The sequence below is a fragment of the Sciurus vulgaris genome (genome assembly GCF_902686455.1).
Source record: "Sciurus vulgaris genome assembly, chromosome: 2".
Lineage (NCBI taxonomy): Eukaryota > Metazoa > Chordata > Mammalia > Rodentia > Sciuridae > Sciurus > Sciurus vulgaris.
Window position 1 is genome coordinate 99,507,781 of NC_136462.1, and position 19,641 is coordinate 99,527,421.

General features: G+C 41.0%; 1 protein-coding gene across 1 annotated transcript in view; it reads right to left on the minus strand.

Moving 5' to 3' along the window:
* CYP19A1 (cytochrome P450 family 19 subfamily A member 1) overlaps positions 1 to 16,924 on the minus strand; it is a gene marked incomplete at its 5' end in the record, with an annotated part of 42,198 nt that extends 25,274 nt beyond the window's left edge. The window contains 3 exons of the mRNA XM_079126499.1: positions 2,246 to 2,400; positions 10,936 to 11,086; positions 16,780 to 16,924. Coding sequence (XP_078982625.1) covers positions 2,246 to 2,400; positions 10,936 to 11,086; positions 16,780 to 16,924 — 451 coding nt within the window. The remainder of the gene's footprint in view (positions 1 to 2,245; positions 2,401 to 10,935; positions 11,087 to 16,779) is intronic.
* Between the last annotated feature and the right edge of the window lie 2,717 nt (positions 16,925 to 19,641).

Here is a 19,641-nt window from a genome sequence, read left to right on the forward strand (position 1 = left end):
TGAATCCACGTGACCCACTGCATGCGTCCTCTGGGCAACCGCCCAGAGCTCTGGTGCGGCCACTCAAGACCAAGCGTCCCACCATGCTTCTCCTCCAGGCAGCCCCCCTATGTTCAGGAGCGGTCGCTTTAAGTCCAAACAACTCACCAATCGCCTCCTCCTCTGAGCAGCCGCCTGGAGCTCTAATGCAGTCACTGCGAGTCCAAACGACCCGCCACGCTCCTCCTCCTCCTACTACTACTACTCCGGGCAGGCCCCAGTGTTCAGAAGTGGTCTGAGTCCAAACAGCTCGCCACGCAGCTCCTCCTCTGGCAGCCGCCTGTAGCTCTGGTGTAGTCACTCCGAATCCAAGCGGCCACGCTCCTCCTCCTCCTCCTCAGGGCAGGCCCCGGTGTTCTGAGTCCACACAGCTCTCCTCACCGCTCCTCCCCTGGGCAGCCACCGGAGCCCCAGTGGTTGCTCCGAGTCCCAGCGCTGTGCTGAGCGGCCTCCTCTACGACGCTCCCAGTTGTCCGAGTTCACTGCTCCAGCGGGGGGAGGGGCGTCTCACCGGCAGCTCTACTTCACAAAGTTCCCTGCGTTCCGGGACTACCGTCCCATCAGGGACGCCTCCCCAACGGGAGAGACTCCCCTGGCTGCTTTGAGTTGGTGCCAAGTCTCTCAATATCTCCTCTTTTGAATCCTGAGTCCTGGAGCAACATGAAATGCAGCCACCCTCTAGGCCGCCATCTTGAAACCTCGAATGTCTTTCTTTGTCACGCTTGCTTAATTGGTAGCTTTAACTTCTTTCAAAATTCATGGTAAGCATCCACTCCTCCAAAAACTCTGCCTTGATTCCTCAGTGGTTTGATAGCCCATTTGTCTGGGCTCTGCAGCACTGTGTACACCTCAAGCATTATTATTACCTAGGACAGTATTTGATCATGTGCTGGCCTGCCCCCTCTCAATCCCAAAGTCAACTACTCCTAAATACTAGTTCACATTTTCCAAATAAACCTGAGTCAAATGACAAAGTAAAATAAAATTTATATTTCTATGAGATCTTAAAGCATTATTTAATATGTTCTTCACAATAGCACTAGAGAACAATTTTATAATATTTATCGACTTCTGTGGATAAGAGAACTGAAGTACAAAGAAGCTAAATGACTTGCCCAAGGTCATATAGCTAGTTAGGGGACAGCACTGGGATTTGAATGCACAACCTATAACCCAAGTCTTATACTTGTACATTAATTTCTTCTGCAGTTTTGTAAGGCATGGGTATATTGATCTGGCCAGAATCTACTAATATGTTACAAAGGAAAAAGGTACTTGACAGAGATGATTCAGTGAAGGTCCTTGAGAGGAAGAGTTATTGTGGATTATCCAGGTGACCCAAACTTATCATACCAGAGGTTGACTGAGGGAAGTATAATATGGTACAGGGTCAGACCTAAAGTCCATCTGCATCACTGACAGGATTTTCAGGGCACGCTTATCTTTCTTGATGCTTAATGTTAATGTCAAAGGATGGGCATGTATGTTCCCAACAGTTTCCTTTCCGGATGACATAGTAAAAGGGGAAATTCACTAGATAAGGAAGCTCGAAATCAGATCTCCTCCAATACTTGCTGTGCTTCCTGGACGAAAATCACCACCCCTCTAAGACTTTATTTCCTTAACTATAAAACTCAAGAGACCAGATGAAGCAACATACACAGTCCTTCCCTGTCCTAAAATTCTCTAATTTTATTCACGAATTGTTTTCTCTTCAAACATCATGGCTGTCAATGATTCAACAAGCACTCTGTTCAATCATGTTTAATCAAACATATGGCTGACACTGAATTCTTAATTGAAATGATTCTAAGTATACCAATCTCCTTCACATTCGTGAATTTGCTTCATATGCTGACAGGAAGAACAGAATTTGTGGTGGCTATAAATGTAGGTTCTGGTGTTACATCTTGGAGACTACCATTTGCTAATGTTGGAACCTTGAAGAAGTTACTTAACCTCTTTATGCCTTAGTTTTCCCTTCTGTAAAATGCAGGTGATAAGAGTATTCACCACATAAAGTTGCTGTGAGATTTAAATATCAAGTGCTTAGAACAATGTCCAAGATATAGTAAAGGTGTAAAGAACATTAACCCTTCTCATCATTTTATTATTTCAAAACTGTGAAACAGCAAAGTTGAAAATATGATTTTAAAAAGACACGTTCATAGATCACATAGAAGTATGTAGCTGGGTTCTTGCTTACCTTTCATAAAGAAAGGTCGAACTGCTTTCCAGAGATCTGGATTATTGTTAAATATGATGCCATTCTCATGCATACCGATGCACTGCAACCCAAGTTTGCTGCCAAATCGGGAGATGTAGTGACTATGCTTCATTACATGGAACATACTTGAGGACCTGAAAAGAGAGCAAACCTTGAGGTTAATTCACCATGGGGAGAATTCATGGTGATGCATTTTGACTATGTGATGGCTCTCTTAGCAAATTCAAATGCAAAGCCTGGCTTCTAGTATTCAGGTTGAATAAATACATCTGTCGCCATGTGAACATCCTTCTCCAACTAATTCAGTTCTACCTACTAACTCCTTGTCTGGGCATCACAAAAAATAGAACACACACAACCTTGTTCTTTATTTCCTTTTCCTCTCTAACCCAAGTCACCAACCCTTTAACCACTACCAGGGTCAGAGCTGCAAAGTTGTTATGAAATGGATCCTCTGTTCCATGAGAGTCAGGATAGTCTTCAGCCTCCTGGATTCCATTTGGCTCCACTCCAGATAGTGCCACTGCCTATGAGAGTGAGTCACAGAATGGCAGGTTGCTAGAATTATTGAAGTCTTGTTTTGTGAGTTTGGAACCAGCAATTCTGTCTTCATCACCCAACCCCCAGAGGCTACCATCAGGCCTAGTCCCTCCAGTGGGGTATTATTGTGGGCTCAGAAGAGATTTCCCTGAGTACCTCTGGCTCTCGTCTTTGTCGGAGCCTGGGTGCGTGGACCTGGAAGGCTAACTGTGGTGGTAAGAGAAATTATCTCTGGGCACTGCATCTTGACTTGTCTCCATAATTATGTGTCAAGGTCTCCAGGGTGACAGGTTTCTCCTAAAATATAGGATGTTGCAAGTGTAGGAATAGTGCAGTTTGCATATAGTGCCCAATAGTGCAAATTCAAGATGCATAAAAGACCTATTATCTTTATTTCAGACGTGGCTATTTTTTAATTCTGGTGGACTGAATATTTATACAAGGTTTCATGTATTCAGTGCCACTTCGTCTCTCCCTCCCCACTTCTCTGAAATTTTGTTTCTCAACTGCAAATTCTCTTACTGTGGAGATTTCCAGAACACATAGCCCTTCAAGATTGGGAGTAGCTATATGCAACTGATTCTCAGTCTGGGCTGGAGAGGCAATCTTGTTACTTTCTCCTCCCTCTCAAAGTTGACACTTGGCTCCTAAAGGATGACTTAGTCTTAGTCTTACTTAGTGTTCAAGTAATGCTTGCCAAAATACCTTCCCATAGAAGATAATGGCTCAAAAGAGCTCTGATCTAACTGAATGGATTAGGTCGTAGACTCCGTATTAATCAAACACATGGTCCTACTAGAATTTTAAATTATTTTTCTTACCACTGAAATAATAGCAGTGGTAAGAAGTTTTTAAAATAACTATTGTTATGTAAGTGAGTTACTTTTTAGAAAAAAATTTAAATCAATAGTCTCTTGATTTTGTTCCAGAGAATATTTATCAAATGACTTCAAATTTTGAACAAGTTTTCCTCTTACTAGCAACAATAATGAAAACAAAAATCTAGAAGCTCCAATATGTATTCCAGCAAGTTAATTTAGAAAAATCATACTATAGGGAGGACTGAAATTCTTAATAATAAAAGTATTTGAAACTTTGACTTTTCTTACATTCTCCAATTCAAGCAGAGAGTAAGTACATTTTATATTTTTGTTCACAAATTTAGATCTAGAAATTTTAAATAATTAGAGGGCAAGAAGAATTCTATTTTCCTGCTCTGGCCCCTAGAGATTTGTGAAACTGCATTAATAATATAGGCATATATCTTTGAAGAATTTGCTCATCAATTTTAAAAAGAATGATTAAGAAACTTCAGACATAAGCCCAACTGTTAGCTACTTTTTAAATCCCTGTGTCCTGTAGGGGGTGCCAACATCTCAGTTATTTTCAGTCAAGCTCCGACTTGGCAAGTGACAAAGCCAATCAGGCAGAAGTGATACGGAGAGCGCAGTATCTGTGACTGGCCACAAGAGAGCAATTTAAAACAAGGTCATTTATCAAAGTGAGGCTGGGTTTATCTAAGCAGCGTAAATTGGGAGAGTGAAGAAAAGAAGGTTAGGGAAGAGATAGGAGCACCCTTCCAGACTCCTCCTGGTCCGTGTGGGCTGGCTGGTGACACTGGCTGAGGAAAGTGTCATACCGTTGGGAAAGTGAGGATTTCTCAGCACTGAGGAGACACCAGCTGAGTCCTCAGGCTTAGAAGGGACAGTGGACAGTGTAAAGATATCTGGTTATTGGAGTCATTCTTCTTTTTTAAACATGACAAGTCAAAGACATTTCCAAAGAGGGTAAATCTATTGTCTATTCATGTCGTAAGCGCTTAGGTGGTAGGGAGGAAATGTCTCAGTTCTGAATTTATGCAACTTATACTCGTGTGACCAGGTTCGACAACGATGAGTGCTAGGAAGAGGAGAAGGCAATTAAGGAAATAATTGGAAACAAACATTTAAGAACACTTGCCTATGTATAGACTTGCTCTGCACCCGAGACGTGTTCTATCAATCCTGTCACCTCTTCACTGTCCTTTGCCCCCTCTAACACTAACCCAGTTTAAAGTCTAGGATTGTCTAGCAAGAGAATAACAATCCTTATAACAGAGATCTGACTATAAGCACTCTAACCAAGTGATCAAATCAAGAGCTAAATCCAGCTCTTAGCTTACTCTGTGTTTGCACAGATCACGCAGTGTGTGTGTGTGTGCACCACATGCATGTGCACACACACTCACACACCCACCCTGCTGACAGGTCTCAGTTGAATTCAGATGGGCCCTTAGTGCAGCAAGCGATTCAATTCCATCTCCTTAGTCCATTCTCACTTCTACATGACTATTCTACTCCATCCCCACTGTACCCCACCCCTACTGGGTCTCAGTTGGAGACTCTATTTCCTATTTTCCTGAGGAAATAAGAGCAACTAGAGTAAAATCCCCAGAAGTTGCAGCCTCCAGGATCTGGCTCCACATATTCAGTCTTCTCTCTGCTACTGTGGGGGAAATTCTATTTCCCTATTGAAGGCCAGTTCCTCCACTTGCTTTCGGGATTCCTGCACATCTCGCCTGGCATACTCTCTCTTTCTCCTACATCAGCAAGTTCACTCTGTGGTTGATCATTCCCACCATGCCCCACAGGCTGTGATTTCCCTTATTGTGAAAATGAAAACCTCTTTGACTATGCATCCCTCTCACCAGCTAGCGACAACTCTACCTCCTTTGTGGCAAATTCCTAGGAAGAGTTATCTACACTTGCCACCTCTGACTCATCACCCCTTCTCTCCTCTGGTCAGGTTTTTTTCCCTACCATTCCACTGATATTGTTCTCTTCCAGGTCACCCATGGCCGCTCCGGAAGCCACACTCAAGTCTCCACCCTTCCACTTGGCCTGTTGGCAGTATTTGATGTGGTTGTCAGTCCTTCCTCCTAAAATGCATTCTTCACCTTGGTTTCAGGCACCCCCCACCCCACCCCACTCCCTTGGTTTCCTTTCTCTGTTTGGTTATTTCTTCTCAGTCTCCTTTGCTAGATTCTGATTGCTTTATACCGGATATGTACTAGTCTCCCCTATTAACATCCCACTCGGATGTCCATTAGGCATGTCAAGGCCAACATGTTTGGATCTCTCCACTCCACACTTGTTCCCATTAGCTCAGGTAATGACGTTTCCAATCATCCAGGCATTCAAGACAAAAAATTGAGCATCACTTAATTCTTTTTTCCTTTCACTCCCAACATCCAATCTAGCAACCAATTCCTATTGTCTTTTCCTTCAAAATGCAACCAGAATCTCACCCTATCATCTTACCACCTCTCCTGCTGCATTCTGAACCAGCTACTCTCATCTCTTGCTGAACAAGTCATTCTGCTCCCGTCCCTTGTCCCCTCACTGCCAGTTCTAAACAGAGCAGCCAGAATTATTCTGCTGAGACATGAACGAGCCAGATATGTCAACCCTCTGCTCAAACTCATGCAGGGTTAAATCCAGAATTGTTAAAATATCCTGCAAGGGCAGGCAAGCTCCGATGCCTTGTTATGACTTTAATCTCCCTTCCTCTGTGCTTCCACTCAGCCACTCTAGTGTCTTTATAGCCTGGTCCTTGAACATTGCAGCAGGCTCTTGCCTCAGGACTTTACCACTTGTCATTCCTTCTGTCTAGAATACTTTTTCTCTGGATTTCCACGTGGTTCAAATCCTCACTTCCTTTAGGTCTTCCTTCAAATGCTAGCTTCCCCGGGAGGCCTGCCTCAGATTGCCTATTCACAATTCGACCTCCACTCCTTTCCCTGCTTTTTTCTCTTTAGTATATATCCATCTGACATTCACGTGACCAAGCATCCTGTTTTGCCCAGGACTGTCCCTGTTTTATCATTGAAAGTCTCACATCTTAGAAAATCCCCTAGTCGCAGGCAAATTGAGACTGTTGGCCACACTTCTGATTGATATGCAACTTTATAACATTGATTGATTCAGTTAATACTGGATCACATAATATGATGGTGGTCCCATCAGATTATATCATCTAGTGACATCATAGCCATCTTAGTGTAAGTACACTGTGTGATGGTCACACAAAGACAAAATTGCCTGATGATGCATTTCTCAGAATATTCCCCCATTGGTAAGTGATGCATGATTGTAGTAAATATTTACTTGTTTAATATTGGTCTATTAATAATGTATTGCTTCACAAAGGCAAGAATATTGGGCTGATTGTATTCCTAAAGTATAATACTGCCAAATCCCCAGAGTCTAGAACAATACCTGATACGCAGAGCAAGTTCTCAATAAATGTTTAATGAATGAATGGACAGCCAATTATGATTACTAAAACTTGAGATCATATAGTACTTAGTATATAATAGATTCTCTTAAAAAATTCTTTTGTTGTCATAGATGGACAGAATGCCTTTATTTTATTTATTTTTATATGGTGCTAAGGATGGAGCCCAATGCCTCACACATGCTAGGCAAGGGCTCTGTTACTGAACTACCGTCCCAGCCCTAGATTGTTGATGGATGTTGAAAGAATAACTGTGTGAATTCTTGTAAATTTACACATATTTAAGACAAGGGTACAAATATAATCCCAATGAGTATATTAATTGCCAGCAGATATGCATGTGAAACTTGAACTAGCATGTTAATTGTTAATTACCCTTTATGGATATAACTCAAAATTTTTTGGTATTTATGATAGAACTAATATATACACATACAGTGAACATATGATATCAGGTACAGCATCTGTAAACCCTTACTTAAGTGTAGCTGCCTGGGAGCTACTCTGGGGAACTGTGCATACTTCATCTACAGATGACCAGTGAGGGACCTTACCTCAAAGCCCCAAGTTGTTCAGGCAGCATGACAGTAGCACTCATGCCTTACTTCTTCCCCTGAAGTTCTGCAGCCCCTAACACTTGGCTAAGCTGGTTGGAAAAGTTATTTTGAATGCTACACAGTTGAAATGACTACAGATTTCAAACTTTTAAAAAGAAAAAAGTAATATGGCAAACTATTCACATAAAAATAAAAAGCTTTCTGAGGTCCGATGGGGTCTTGTCAAGAGGTACGGGTAGTTCTGGAAGGAACTCGAAGAGCAGGCAAGGAAAGGAGATGGGCACAAACATGTCCTATTCCTGAGGGGACCTCAGCCTTTAACAACAAAATTGAGCGGCTCTGAGGCAATTAAAGAGAACACAAAGACTCCAACAAGTGAAAAGCCTGAGAGAACAGGACAAGAAAAGACTGGGAGAGCTGGGGGAAGGGCAGGTAGGCTATGTCCACGCCTCTGTGTGAATCAGTGCCTGAGTGACTAAGGTCACTTTCCTAATGAAGACAACCAGTGGCCAAAAGCAACAAGCATCTGACTTTAGGAATTGTCTTTGGGCTCCCAGGGAATTTATCTGGTGACCTAAGTATATCATCTATCTACTGAGAGGGATTTCTGCCCGATTCTCTGTTCTCAAATCCATGGTTCTTCACTCCCAATCTAGTCCTATGGCACCACCACCAGCTGGACTCAAGAGTAATGCAGTAAGACCACGCCACTTCAGCTGTGGTTAGCTCATTCCCCTAATCCACCACAAAAGCCCTCTTGTCCTCCTCCCTTCTCTTTAGATAGAAAGTTCCCAAGCTCTGCAGGCTGCTGAGGAGCTTCAAATACCACTAACCTCTGGGTCCTACTTCCAGAGATTCTGATCTGGAAGGCCTGGGCATTGGGGCTTTAAAATCTCCCTGGGAGACTCTAATATGCATCTGGGATGAGAGGCCACTGCTCTAGATTCTGACCATGGGTAGATCTCTTTTTGGATAAATATCCTGAGGGTCACTTCACCTGTTTGCCAAGGGAAACAGGTAACAGGGAAGGCAGACAGATGCAGAACTGGGGAGGGCTGGAAGGTAGCATGCTGAGCGGGGGGCTGAAAAAACAGGAGCAAATGTTTCAATGCCCAAACCAAAGGATGCCAGTCCCAGGATTTTTTGGAAACAGTAACCAGTTTTAAAACTGACTATAAGTACTGATTTTTAAAATGAGAATATATCGAGATATCAAATTCAAGCCTGGTGTGGTGGTGCACACCTGTATCGCAGGAGCTCAGGAGATTTGAGGCAGGAGGATCGTGAGTTCAAAGCCAGTCTCAGCAACTTAGCAAGGCCCTAAGTAACTCAGTGAAACCCTGTCTCTAAATAAAATATAAAAAAAGAGCTGGGGATGTGGCTCAATGATTAAGTGCATCTGGGTTTAAACCCCAGTACAAAAAATAAAATAAAATCACATTCACTCAAATTTGACTGACCAGAGCTCAATAGACCAGGACAAGTAAAATCAAAGAGTAATTATGGTCTATTCAGTACAGCAATCGTTCTCAAATTCAAGTGTGCCTCATAATTACCTGGAAAGCTTGTCAAAACATAGGCTTTCTTATTTAGTAGATGAGAGTGGGGCCCAAAAATGTGCTTCTTTTTTTTTTTTTTTTTTTTGTACTGGAGATTGAATCCAAAAGCACTTTTTCAGAGCCACATCCCCAGTCCTTTTTATTTTTTCTTTTAAGACAGGATTTTGCTAAGTTGCTTAGGACCTTGCTAAGTTGCAGAAGCTGGCTCTGAACTTGTGATTCTCCTGCCTTGATCTCTTGAGCCGCTGGGATTACAGACGTGTGCCATCACACCTGGAAAGAATTTGCATTTTTAGCAAGTTCTCAGGTTGTTTGAGGCTGCTAGTCCAGGGACCACATTCTGAGAATCACTACAGCAGTGTTTTACAATGAACCCAGGGCAATGACATGTCCACCTGCAGCCATTTATGTTTAGTTGAATAAATGTGGTCTGCTTTAGCTGTTCTGGAAAGGGCTTCAACACCAAACTGAATAAAACAGAAACCCCAAGCAAAAGTTGAGGTATTGGACAGATCCAAAATAACATTACTAGACAGTCTGAAATATTTGGAAGTTCAACACATTTTTTTCCCATTGCTTCCTTTTTTCAGCATCTGCTTCAAAAATTGGGCTTTGAGGATACCACAGTATTTAATGAAATGAAATAAATAACCTTGACCTGAAAAATTCATGGAGTTTCCAGAAATGCTTTACTTATTTTTGTATCAATAGTCTATGTGTCAGGATCAACAATTCCAACAAATTAGTAAAACATCTTGGTCAGTTTTAGTTTGTGGGTAAAGCTCCATCAGGAATTGTAAATAAAAAAATTTAAAAAAAAAAAAAACTTATCAGTGAGACACTTAGCTTTGCTAAAGGTCTTGTCAAGATATCTGAAATCTAGTGAAATATGCCTTCTTTGAAATGCTTCATTTTCTAAGATCAATAAACAAGAAAACTAGTGCATGGTCGAAGCATATTTGGTTAACTCTAGAATGAGGTCAACATACTAAGGTAACTCAGAAAACATAATGATGCAGGGAGGGAGGACATGTTTTCTTAATGGGTGATGCTGATCCTGACCTATTTGAAATTGCCAGGCCAGGATATGGACACAGTCTCAGGAGGAAGGCAGCGCCTGAATGGCTGAATGCCACGATTTGCTGTCTGCTTTCTCAGAGGACTCAGAGAGTAGTGTTAGAAAACTTTAGTAAACTGCTGGTCATATCCTGGGTCTCAGGTTTTGTTCTCATTGTTTATTTTAAGGGTTTTTTGGTTTTGTTTTGTATGTGTGTTTGTTTAATGATTACTTGTAGAGGTAAGACCAGAATCTCAGAAAAGCAGGAAAGATAATGCCTCTCCCTGAAGTATGTTTTATCAACATATCGTTTGGATTCTGAGTTTCCACATTCATTGCTCAGAAGTTTTGAATAATTTCCCAACTTTCCAGACTTCCTTATCTGTTGTACCTCTGACTTCAATCCAGTTATTTTGTTTGCATGCAGTGTTACCTGGGAATTACTCACCTTCATTACAGCAGTAAAATCATAGACTTACCAAGATATCAAGGTATCAAAATAATTTTTTTAAATAGAAAAAACTTCAGTCTTGATTTTAAAGTATGAATGATGATGATGATGATGATGATGATGATGATGATGATGATGATCTTGTGCGCTGGCGATTGAACCCGGGCCCTTGCACTTTACCACTGAGTCATGCCCCACCCCTATGTCTCTGGTTTTATTAACAGACTCACTTGCTGATAATGAGTGTTTCCTCCCCACCTATCCAGACTCTCATGAATTCTCCGTACATCTTGTTGTAGTAGTTGCAGGCACTGCCGATCCCCATCCACAGGAATCTGCCATGGGATATGAGAGGCCCAATTCCCATACAGTAGCCAGGACCTAGGACAGTCATCAGAACATTGAATTTTAGCAAACCAGAAGTAGTTGTTTTTTTAGAGCTAAACCTTCTTTTTTGGGGGAGGGATACTCAATGTGTTTTATTGTCCTTTAGAAACATTATCACGTATGAAAGGAAAGCTGCTGAGCTAATTCTAGCTCAATAGCATCTTAGGGCCACAGTCCTATGGATAATGAGAGTGGGGATGAACAAAGTAGCTGCCACTTTTTGCATGCCTTTTATAGGGCTAGTTTAGGTGTTACACATAATCCATTGAATAGTCCTTTAAACATTGAAACCCCTTTTTACAACGTTCTTTATATCTTCTGATATCTATCGGTAACTCACTAATAAAGCAATTTAAAATGAAAAACCAAAACAAGCTTATCCTGAGGCTCTGTGAGTGAAAAGTATTTCAGGATTCACATCACATCAACTCCATTTGGTCTCGGTCATTTCAGCCTCAATGAACTGGAGGATGTGTGCTAATTTCTTCCCAAGTAAAACAGTGCCAGTGTGTTTTGCCTACAAGCCAGCTGATCTCACTGTTAATGAATGTGGAAACCATGACAAGTGACAAGCGAGAGAACTATTTGGCAGTTTGGTTTTGTCTGAAAACTTCTGGTTTTGAATGCCCCAGTTGACAGAATAGATGGGTTAGAACTGGGCAGTTTGGGAATAATCCTTTTAACTGAGAGAAGCAAGACCTGCAAAGAAAATGTCCAAGCTAAGAACATTCACATCTTTTCCTCTCAAAAAAAGAGACTCAGTTTAAGAAAAGAATCTTAAACTAAATCTCATGAGGCAAAATAAAGCTAAGAATTGAGGAATTAGGCAACGAGCCTTCTCAGTGTCTAGACTGGTTTGAGTCCCATGATCTGGTTTTAGCCAAGATCTGTGGCCACGTGCATCCTTCCTTATATAGACACGGGCAGGATTGCAAAGAACACAAATCCAGGCAATGACGGGGAAACTTGATGTTGCTTACAGGAGAGAACAAACCTGGTAGTAGGACTTCACTGGTGGGGGTGAAAAAAACTAAATAAAAATTTTCAGGATGGTCTTAGGAGTTGTAAAGTCGTCATTTTTGTAAATCTTTCCTCTTTAATTCCATTTTGTTAGTTAAATAGTTGTGAAGCCGAAACATGCTTAACTGTATAAGAGAGCACCCTCACCCCCAGGCTAGAGCTGTACATATTGGATTATCTAGAGCTCTAGATAATCCAAGCTTTCACTGAAATCATCCAAACAATTTTTAATATTGTACTTTGCAATGGCTGAGTTAATATGAACAATATTGTCAGCTCTTTTCCCCTTTGAAGAAGATCTTCATTAATACCTATAAAACCAAAATATCATCAAAGGGTCATTAATCTTGTGATTATTTTAATAACACTTCATATTATATACTAGATGATTGCCTTTATATTAAAATAATTCCATTGAGTTCTTTAAAAAGATTTAAACAAATAGATTTGATTGAGTATATATTTCCATAAAATGTCATCAGATATAGCAACCTTTAATCAGTTAAAATAAGTAATAACAAACTACATCACTAGATATTTATAGCTCAGTCACACTACATGCTCAGTAGTTCCTTAATGAATTTTCAAAATTCATTAATTATTTGCAGTTAACATAGAGAATGAAATTTGAATGCTATTCTTATTCAGGGTATTTTACATTTTGATAAAAAATGAAAAAATATATAACATACATTTAGTTCAAGGAGGTCAAATATCTACTTAACTTTGAGTATAGACTCATTTGGCAAACATTCACTTACTTAATATGCAAGTCCCATGAGAAACAAAGACATAGTAACAAAATACTGCACTTTCCATCTTTTATCTAAAAGTTTGGTGCCATGTAGAAAACCTTAATATTTGGGAGCCACAATTCCAATTGAATGTATGACAGTTAGCCTGGTATGGTGACAGATCCCTAGAGTCCCAGTTTCTCAGGAGGCTGAGGCAGGAGGATCACTTGAGTCCAGGAGTTTAAGGTCAGCCAGGGCAACATAATGAGACCCCTGTCACTTAAAACAAAAAAGATTTGCAAAACATAAAATTTCAAAATGAAGACATTTTGAAACATAGGATATGACAGTGGAGAGCTGTATCTTCTGAAAAAAGGGAGATTGCAATAACCCTGTGGGTGGGCTGACAACCTAGTGTTCTAACCCTGCTGGAGAGAAAAATGCTCCGGAAGGACATAAACTTGGGTAAAATATTAAGGGAATAGTCTGGTTGCATCCACATTACTCTGCTCTCTGCTTCTCAGATTCGGGATTGCTTATCTAGGCATGTGGTGATTGCAGGAACCTCTTTCACACCCTAAGAGGAGTAGTAAATCCTTCACTGCATTTTTGTGCAGAGACAGCCTCCTTGAAGCCAACAGCTGGGATTGCTCACCCGCTGTCCTAATCAAGAGCTGTTGAATTCCACACCTCAGAATACACCCTAACAAACCTGTGCACACATATGTTTACAGCCACGCTGTCCACCATAGTCCCAGACTGGAGACACCCCAAGTGTCCTTAACAGAATTCATATCAAACCACGAGATGTTCATAAAACTCGGTACCATATGACCATGACATGATCTACAACTGCCTGCCACAACATGGATGAATCTTACAAACATAACATCCAGCAAAGAAGCAAGACAGAAGGATAAATACATGTACACTTTGATTGTTCGAACATTTAAAACCAGGCAAAATTAAACCATATTGTCTGGGCATGTGAAATGAGGAGACAAAACTATTTCAAAACATGTAAGGGAGGGACTATCACAAACTCCAGGAAAGTGTTTACTTCCAGGAATGAGAGAGTGACTGAAAGGGCACACGGGGAACTTCTGGAATGCCATTAACATCCTATTTCTTGTGCGGGGCCATGATGGCAAATCTTCCATCACACTGTGCACTTTTCTGTGAAATAGTTTCTAGTGGGAAAAAGAACATGTTGCCATGTCCTCTGCCAAGTGCCCTGCTCTGGGGATGTGGTGCCCGGGGCAGAGGGTGGCCTCTGGAGGGAGAGGACCCATATTCAAGGTTAGGATGGCTGTGTGTCCTTGGAGAAGGGAGAGCAGCCAGTTGTCAGGTATTGAGAGTCCTGGACAGAGATCAGTGGACTTAGGGTATCTCTCAGAACTGAAGCCTACAACCCCATGCCCCTATGCCCCACAGGAGCCTTTCTTCCCCCAGATTCTCACTGCCCCCTCTTTGGCACTATGCCATCTGCCTGTCCTCCACTTCCCAGGTCAGAAACCACACTTTTTGTCTTTGCACACCCACCACCCCTAAGCACCGGATCTGGCAGGTCTTCTCAGAAAACATGAATGACGAAGCCTAGGTGTGAGTCCCGGGTCCATCACTTACTAGCTCTACAACCTCTACCCTCTTCGAGCCTCAGTCTTTCATCCACAAAAATAGGCATTATAACATCAACCTCACCAGAGAAAACAGCTGTGAATCTGTCTTGTAACTTATAACTTAAGGTCTATTAAGCATTATGCCTTCTAAACTCCCTTCAGATTTTGATGACCCTGAGCTTTCCCTGAACCTGCAAAACCAAGAACCCAGAGATCCACGATGCAAGAGAGCTGGCAGGAGGTCAGGAGAATGGAGCAGCAAGAACCACCACCCTTACAAGAACCATTTTCTCATCTTCCCACCCGCAACCAGTAACCACAGGCTCTTAGTCTGTGCCACTATAGGATTCTAACCAGACCTCACGTTAGTGTGAAGCCAGAAACTCCTGGTAGCAAAGCGCTCAGCAACATGGGACTGAGGACCTCCCAATTGTCCCCTGTGCTCTCACCTTCCTTCCACTGGATAGTTGACAAGCCGTTTCCCTTCTCTGGGCTTTCACCCCTCACTTGTAAAACTCCCTAGTTTCTCACATTTGTCATAACCTGTAACCTAAGGCAGATCACCTGTTCTGACCTGTTTCCCCTTCTATCAGATGAAGAAGGTGGGTGCATCTCTGTCACTTGAGGAAACATGAAGGCACTTGAGGAAAGTTTCTAAAACATCAGCCGGGGTGCCCCACCTCTGACAGAGCCAGAGACCCACTGTACTATCTGTGATCTAACTGCCAGTGTCCCAGACCCAGAAGGGGAGGACAAAGTGAGATGCCACCTAGCCTCCTGACTCTGGCTTTAGGGCTTCCAGTTTTTACACTTGTTCTGCATAGGATGAACTTCTCACTCAAGGGTCCAAGGGAATATCACCAGTGCTTCCGGCACAAGAATCGGGGGAGTTGGGTGCATTTTCCTAGGTGTGGAACATCTGCCTTCAAAAGTCTCAGTCTGATCCTGGATGATTCTTCTAATATACTAAAAGTTAGAGAACCTGTGACTTGACTGGAGAGGTGGACAATTCTGACCTCTCTCTCTCTTTGCAAGTTGCTCTGATAATATAAGTGGATTAGACTTTAACACCTCAACTGTTAAAGAAGAAAAGGGAAGAGAAGGAAAGAGAATCATTCCACCCCTCCCTGTGACACCCGCCCACTTCACTCCTACCATTCATTGACCCTGACTGAGGAGTCCACGGTGGAGGAGAAATCCAGTGAGGAAGAGGAGCATCAGGATGGGAGTTCAAGTCAAAGACCAGGAAGGAGTCTTCCTTCAGCTCTAAGACTCCTCCTCTGGAGATGACCCAGAGGTTGGAGAGCAGGGAACAAAATTAACTAAATGTCCCATTAAATTTGGCATTCAAGTAACTTAAAGCACCAGGCGGAATCAGACAGAGAAACAGGCAATTAGCTGGAACATTTTTGAAAGAATCTGGACACAGAATATTTTGTACCAGCCCCATATACCCATTTTCAGTCACCCTATGTTGAGGCTTGACTCAGAATTACGTAATCACTCTGCTCTTGAAACAGTGTTATTGGATAGCTTATGAAATTGGGAACAGATGCCTGCCAGGAGGCATTTACATTGAAAACTAAAGGAACAGTTCCGATAATTATGAATTAATCTGCTATCTGATAATTAAAGCAGTAGTGGTGGAATGGTAGGATTTTCCCATTGGAATTATCTGGATAATTATAATATTCTTTACTTTTAATTGACTCATGGGACTTGTTGAAGATTCCATCAGGTTGTGATGTTCCAAGGGGATGGTGGTGGCCCCCATTCTTCTCCCACTGCCCAGGTCCCATGCAACCTTTGCTGGGATGCAACTATCAATGTACTGCCAAGAAGAGAAAACAAAGAGAAGGAGCAACACAAGAAAACGAGAGGATGCAGATGAGGCAAAGCAGGAGGGAGAAGGAAAGGAGGAAGAAGGCATTCCAGAGACATTTCAGCCGTAGGGCAAAATTGTAATGAATTTAAATCTCTTTTTAAAAAATTAACAAAAAATCTGGAATTCTATCTTGCTCCACCCCATCTTAAGCTTACTTTAAAGAGTATTCGTGCCAGGTCTATTTTTCCAAAGCAGTGTGCAGACAGGATGGGTTTATTTAAGATATATTTTTAAATGATTTCATTTAAAATGTGCAGATAATTGTTATAAACCTTTTAATCTTGGTTCTCCTTTGCTATTATGGCCATGGTCTTCAGAGATCTTACCAAAGGTTTGCTCTTTGTCCTTTTGCAAAATTTTCTTTATCATCATGAATCAAAAGCCTGAAGATACTATCTCCTTAGGCTCAGAAATAAGTAAATGACTTACCTGGTATTGAGGATGTGTTCTCATAATTCCAAATCAAGAGAAGAAGACCGGTGAGCAGCAGAATTGGCATGGCACTGACTGGCATGACTTCTGGCACCATGCTGGTGACATTATAGTGCATCGGATTCAGCATTTCCAAAACCATCTTGCTCTCCTCCACCTCAGACACAACAATTTAGAGTTCTAAGGAAACCAAAGGAGCAGAAAAGTTAGAGAATCCCCCAACAGGTTCATCTATGACTCCCGATGTTTCAGAGGATGCTGTGCTGGAGAGATCAGTACTTTGTTTTATAATGTGATTGGACATTTAGACAAGACAAATTAGTGGTTACAAGTCAAAACAAGCAAGCCTAAAAGAGATCTTTTGGCTTGAAGCGCAGCATTTCTGACCTTGGTAGAGTCTCAGGTTCTCTTATATGCGTGGTCTGATAGAACCTTATCAACTTGCCCTTGAGTGGGTAGTGATGCACATTCCCAATTGAGAGCCAAATCTCTTACCAAAATACAGGAAAATGAAGTTCATTCCAGTGGTGGAATCATTCTGCGACTTCATCAGCAGATTTTGTTTAGGCAATCTTCTTTCCTTGGAGCCAAATCAATTAAAAAAACAATCTGGCAATCCCTTTCCTTGATCAACAGTACTTTCCCAAATAGTTTCTACAGCGAGAACCCACTTCTTGGACATCATCGAAATGTTCTCAGAGCCTCCTATTGGGTTGTCTATGAAATTCAAAGTAACTCACACAGAAAGTCTTTCTCTTGTGACTTTAATGAGGATCTAAAATCTTGGTAATTGGGCACGGTAACCCAATTAAACAGTGTCCATGGGGTCAACATCAGAGGTAAAGGGGAAAAAAAGGAATGGAAGGGGAAGAAAGGAAGAGGACAGACTGAGTAGGATGCCACCTGCAAGAGACTCGGACCACTTCGCAGCCTCCAGCCTAGTCCCAACAGGACTAATCCCGTTTAACACAATCCCTTTACAACTTGATTGCTAATTCTGTTGAGTTTTTCTTTTCAATCAGGTTTTGTAACACCTTTACTTTAAAAGAGAGTTTCAGGGATGGTAGTTAGTAGTTGAAGAGGCTTAGGTTGAATAAACTTATGTGATGAAAAGTCATCATTAAATGCATTTTCCAGTGGCAGATGCTGCAAGGTTTGTCTTTTCTTAGAAAGTGCCCAAATTTGGGGGCTGGGATTGTAGCTCAGTGGTAGGGCACTTGCCTAGCACATGTGAGGCACTGGTATTGATCCTCAGCACCACATAAAATAAATAAAACAAAGTAATTGTGTTCATCTACAACTAAGAACAAAATATTTTTAAAAATAATTTGTAAGAAAGTACCCAAATTTGGTGAGACTTACCATGCTCTGAAACAGACTTTGACTCAGTTTTACCTAGCAATAAAAGTCTACATTCATAGGTAGGAGTGGTAATTGAATGAATGTCAGGGGCTCTGTGAATTCCTTGAAATATTGTGTAAAATGTCATATCTGCTCATGTGCACTTTTGAAGGGAGAGAGGCTACAACTTTCATTAGATGCTTAAGGAGAATCTGATTTTATTTCTCCTCTGATCTACATGAGATATTAAATATTCAAAGACCAATTTCTGATAACTACGAAATTTTCACAGGATGGTTAAATTTACTCAGTTGCGTCAACATTTGATCGATTCATTTATTATTCCAACATTTAATAATCATTAACACTTAAGTGCAAGAAACTGAAAACTTCCATGTATATTTTGGGTAATTTTGTTCTTGCTGTTTTTAACATACATGAATTGAACCTGAACAGTTAGAACTGAATCTGTTATCATCTGATTCCTTTACTAATGAATGGCTACTTTGAATAGCTTGAAGTTTGTTTGTTCTCTTTTTTTAGGTTTTTAACTCCCAAAGTGAAAATTTTACATCATTCTGAGTAAGCGCGGTGTGACGTTTCTATGTAGGAAAAGTGAAACCAATGTTAAAAGTGTAAATGAGGAAAGTGGTTATGACCAAAAGGATGAAGATGTCCAAAGGAAGTGATGCCAGCAAAAATCTTCACATTAAGGGAACTCTCAGAGATATTTCACAACATTGAGAGTGCAAAGTGTAAGATGTTGAAAGCTCATGAGACTCTATAAAGGAGTATGACAATGCACCGAGACAGAAAACAAGAGGCTCCCCCGATATATAGAGAAGAAAGCAAAAACTGTTCAAATACTCTTAATAACTTTTTTACAAAGAAATTAAAGTAAATTAAATTTTAATTTTAAATTAACTTAAATTTGATTACATTTTATTTTTAAATTTAATTAAAATTAAATATAAAATTTGCCTTTTCTAGTGTTTTCATTTATTGTGTGCTTGTTTTACTACTTTTTGCTTCCCTATAGACTTGAAACATATGATGAGAGGATTCAATGTTTGACAGAAAATTTTAAAGGTCAAGGAACAATTGGGATTGTCCTTGTAATTGTAATTTTTCTCTTGATTTTTAAGAATTGCATGCAAGTTTCAGTTTACATGGTCATTTTTAGTCTTGCAAAAGTGAAATTTGTGTATGTCTAAACATTTAATGGGGTTAAGAAGACTGTTTCCTCACCTTTCTCAAAGTGTATCATGAAGATTTCCCCAATAAAAGCATCACTTAAACACGCAATAGGATAAGACTTTTTTCATACTTACAAGACATTTATATGTGTCAGACATTGTTCAAGCACTTTTCAAATATCAAGCCATCCATCATCAAAACAACCATGAGCTAAGCATGATTATACCCATTTTTACATGTGAAGAAACTGAGGCATGAGGAGGTTAAGCAGCTTGCCTTAAGGCACCCAATTTTTATGTGGCCAAGCTGGGACCCTCTTCA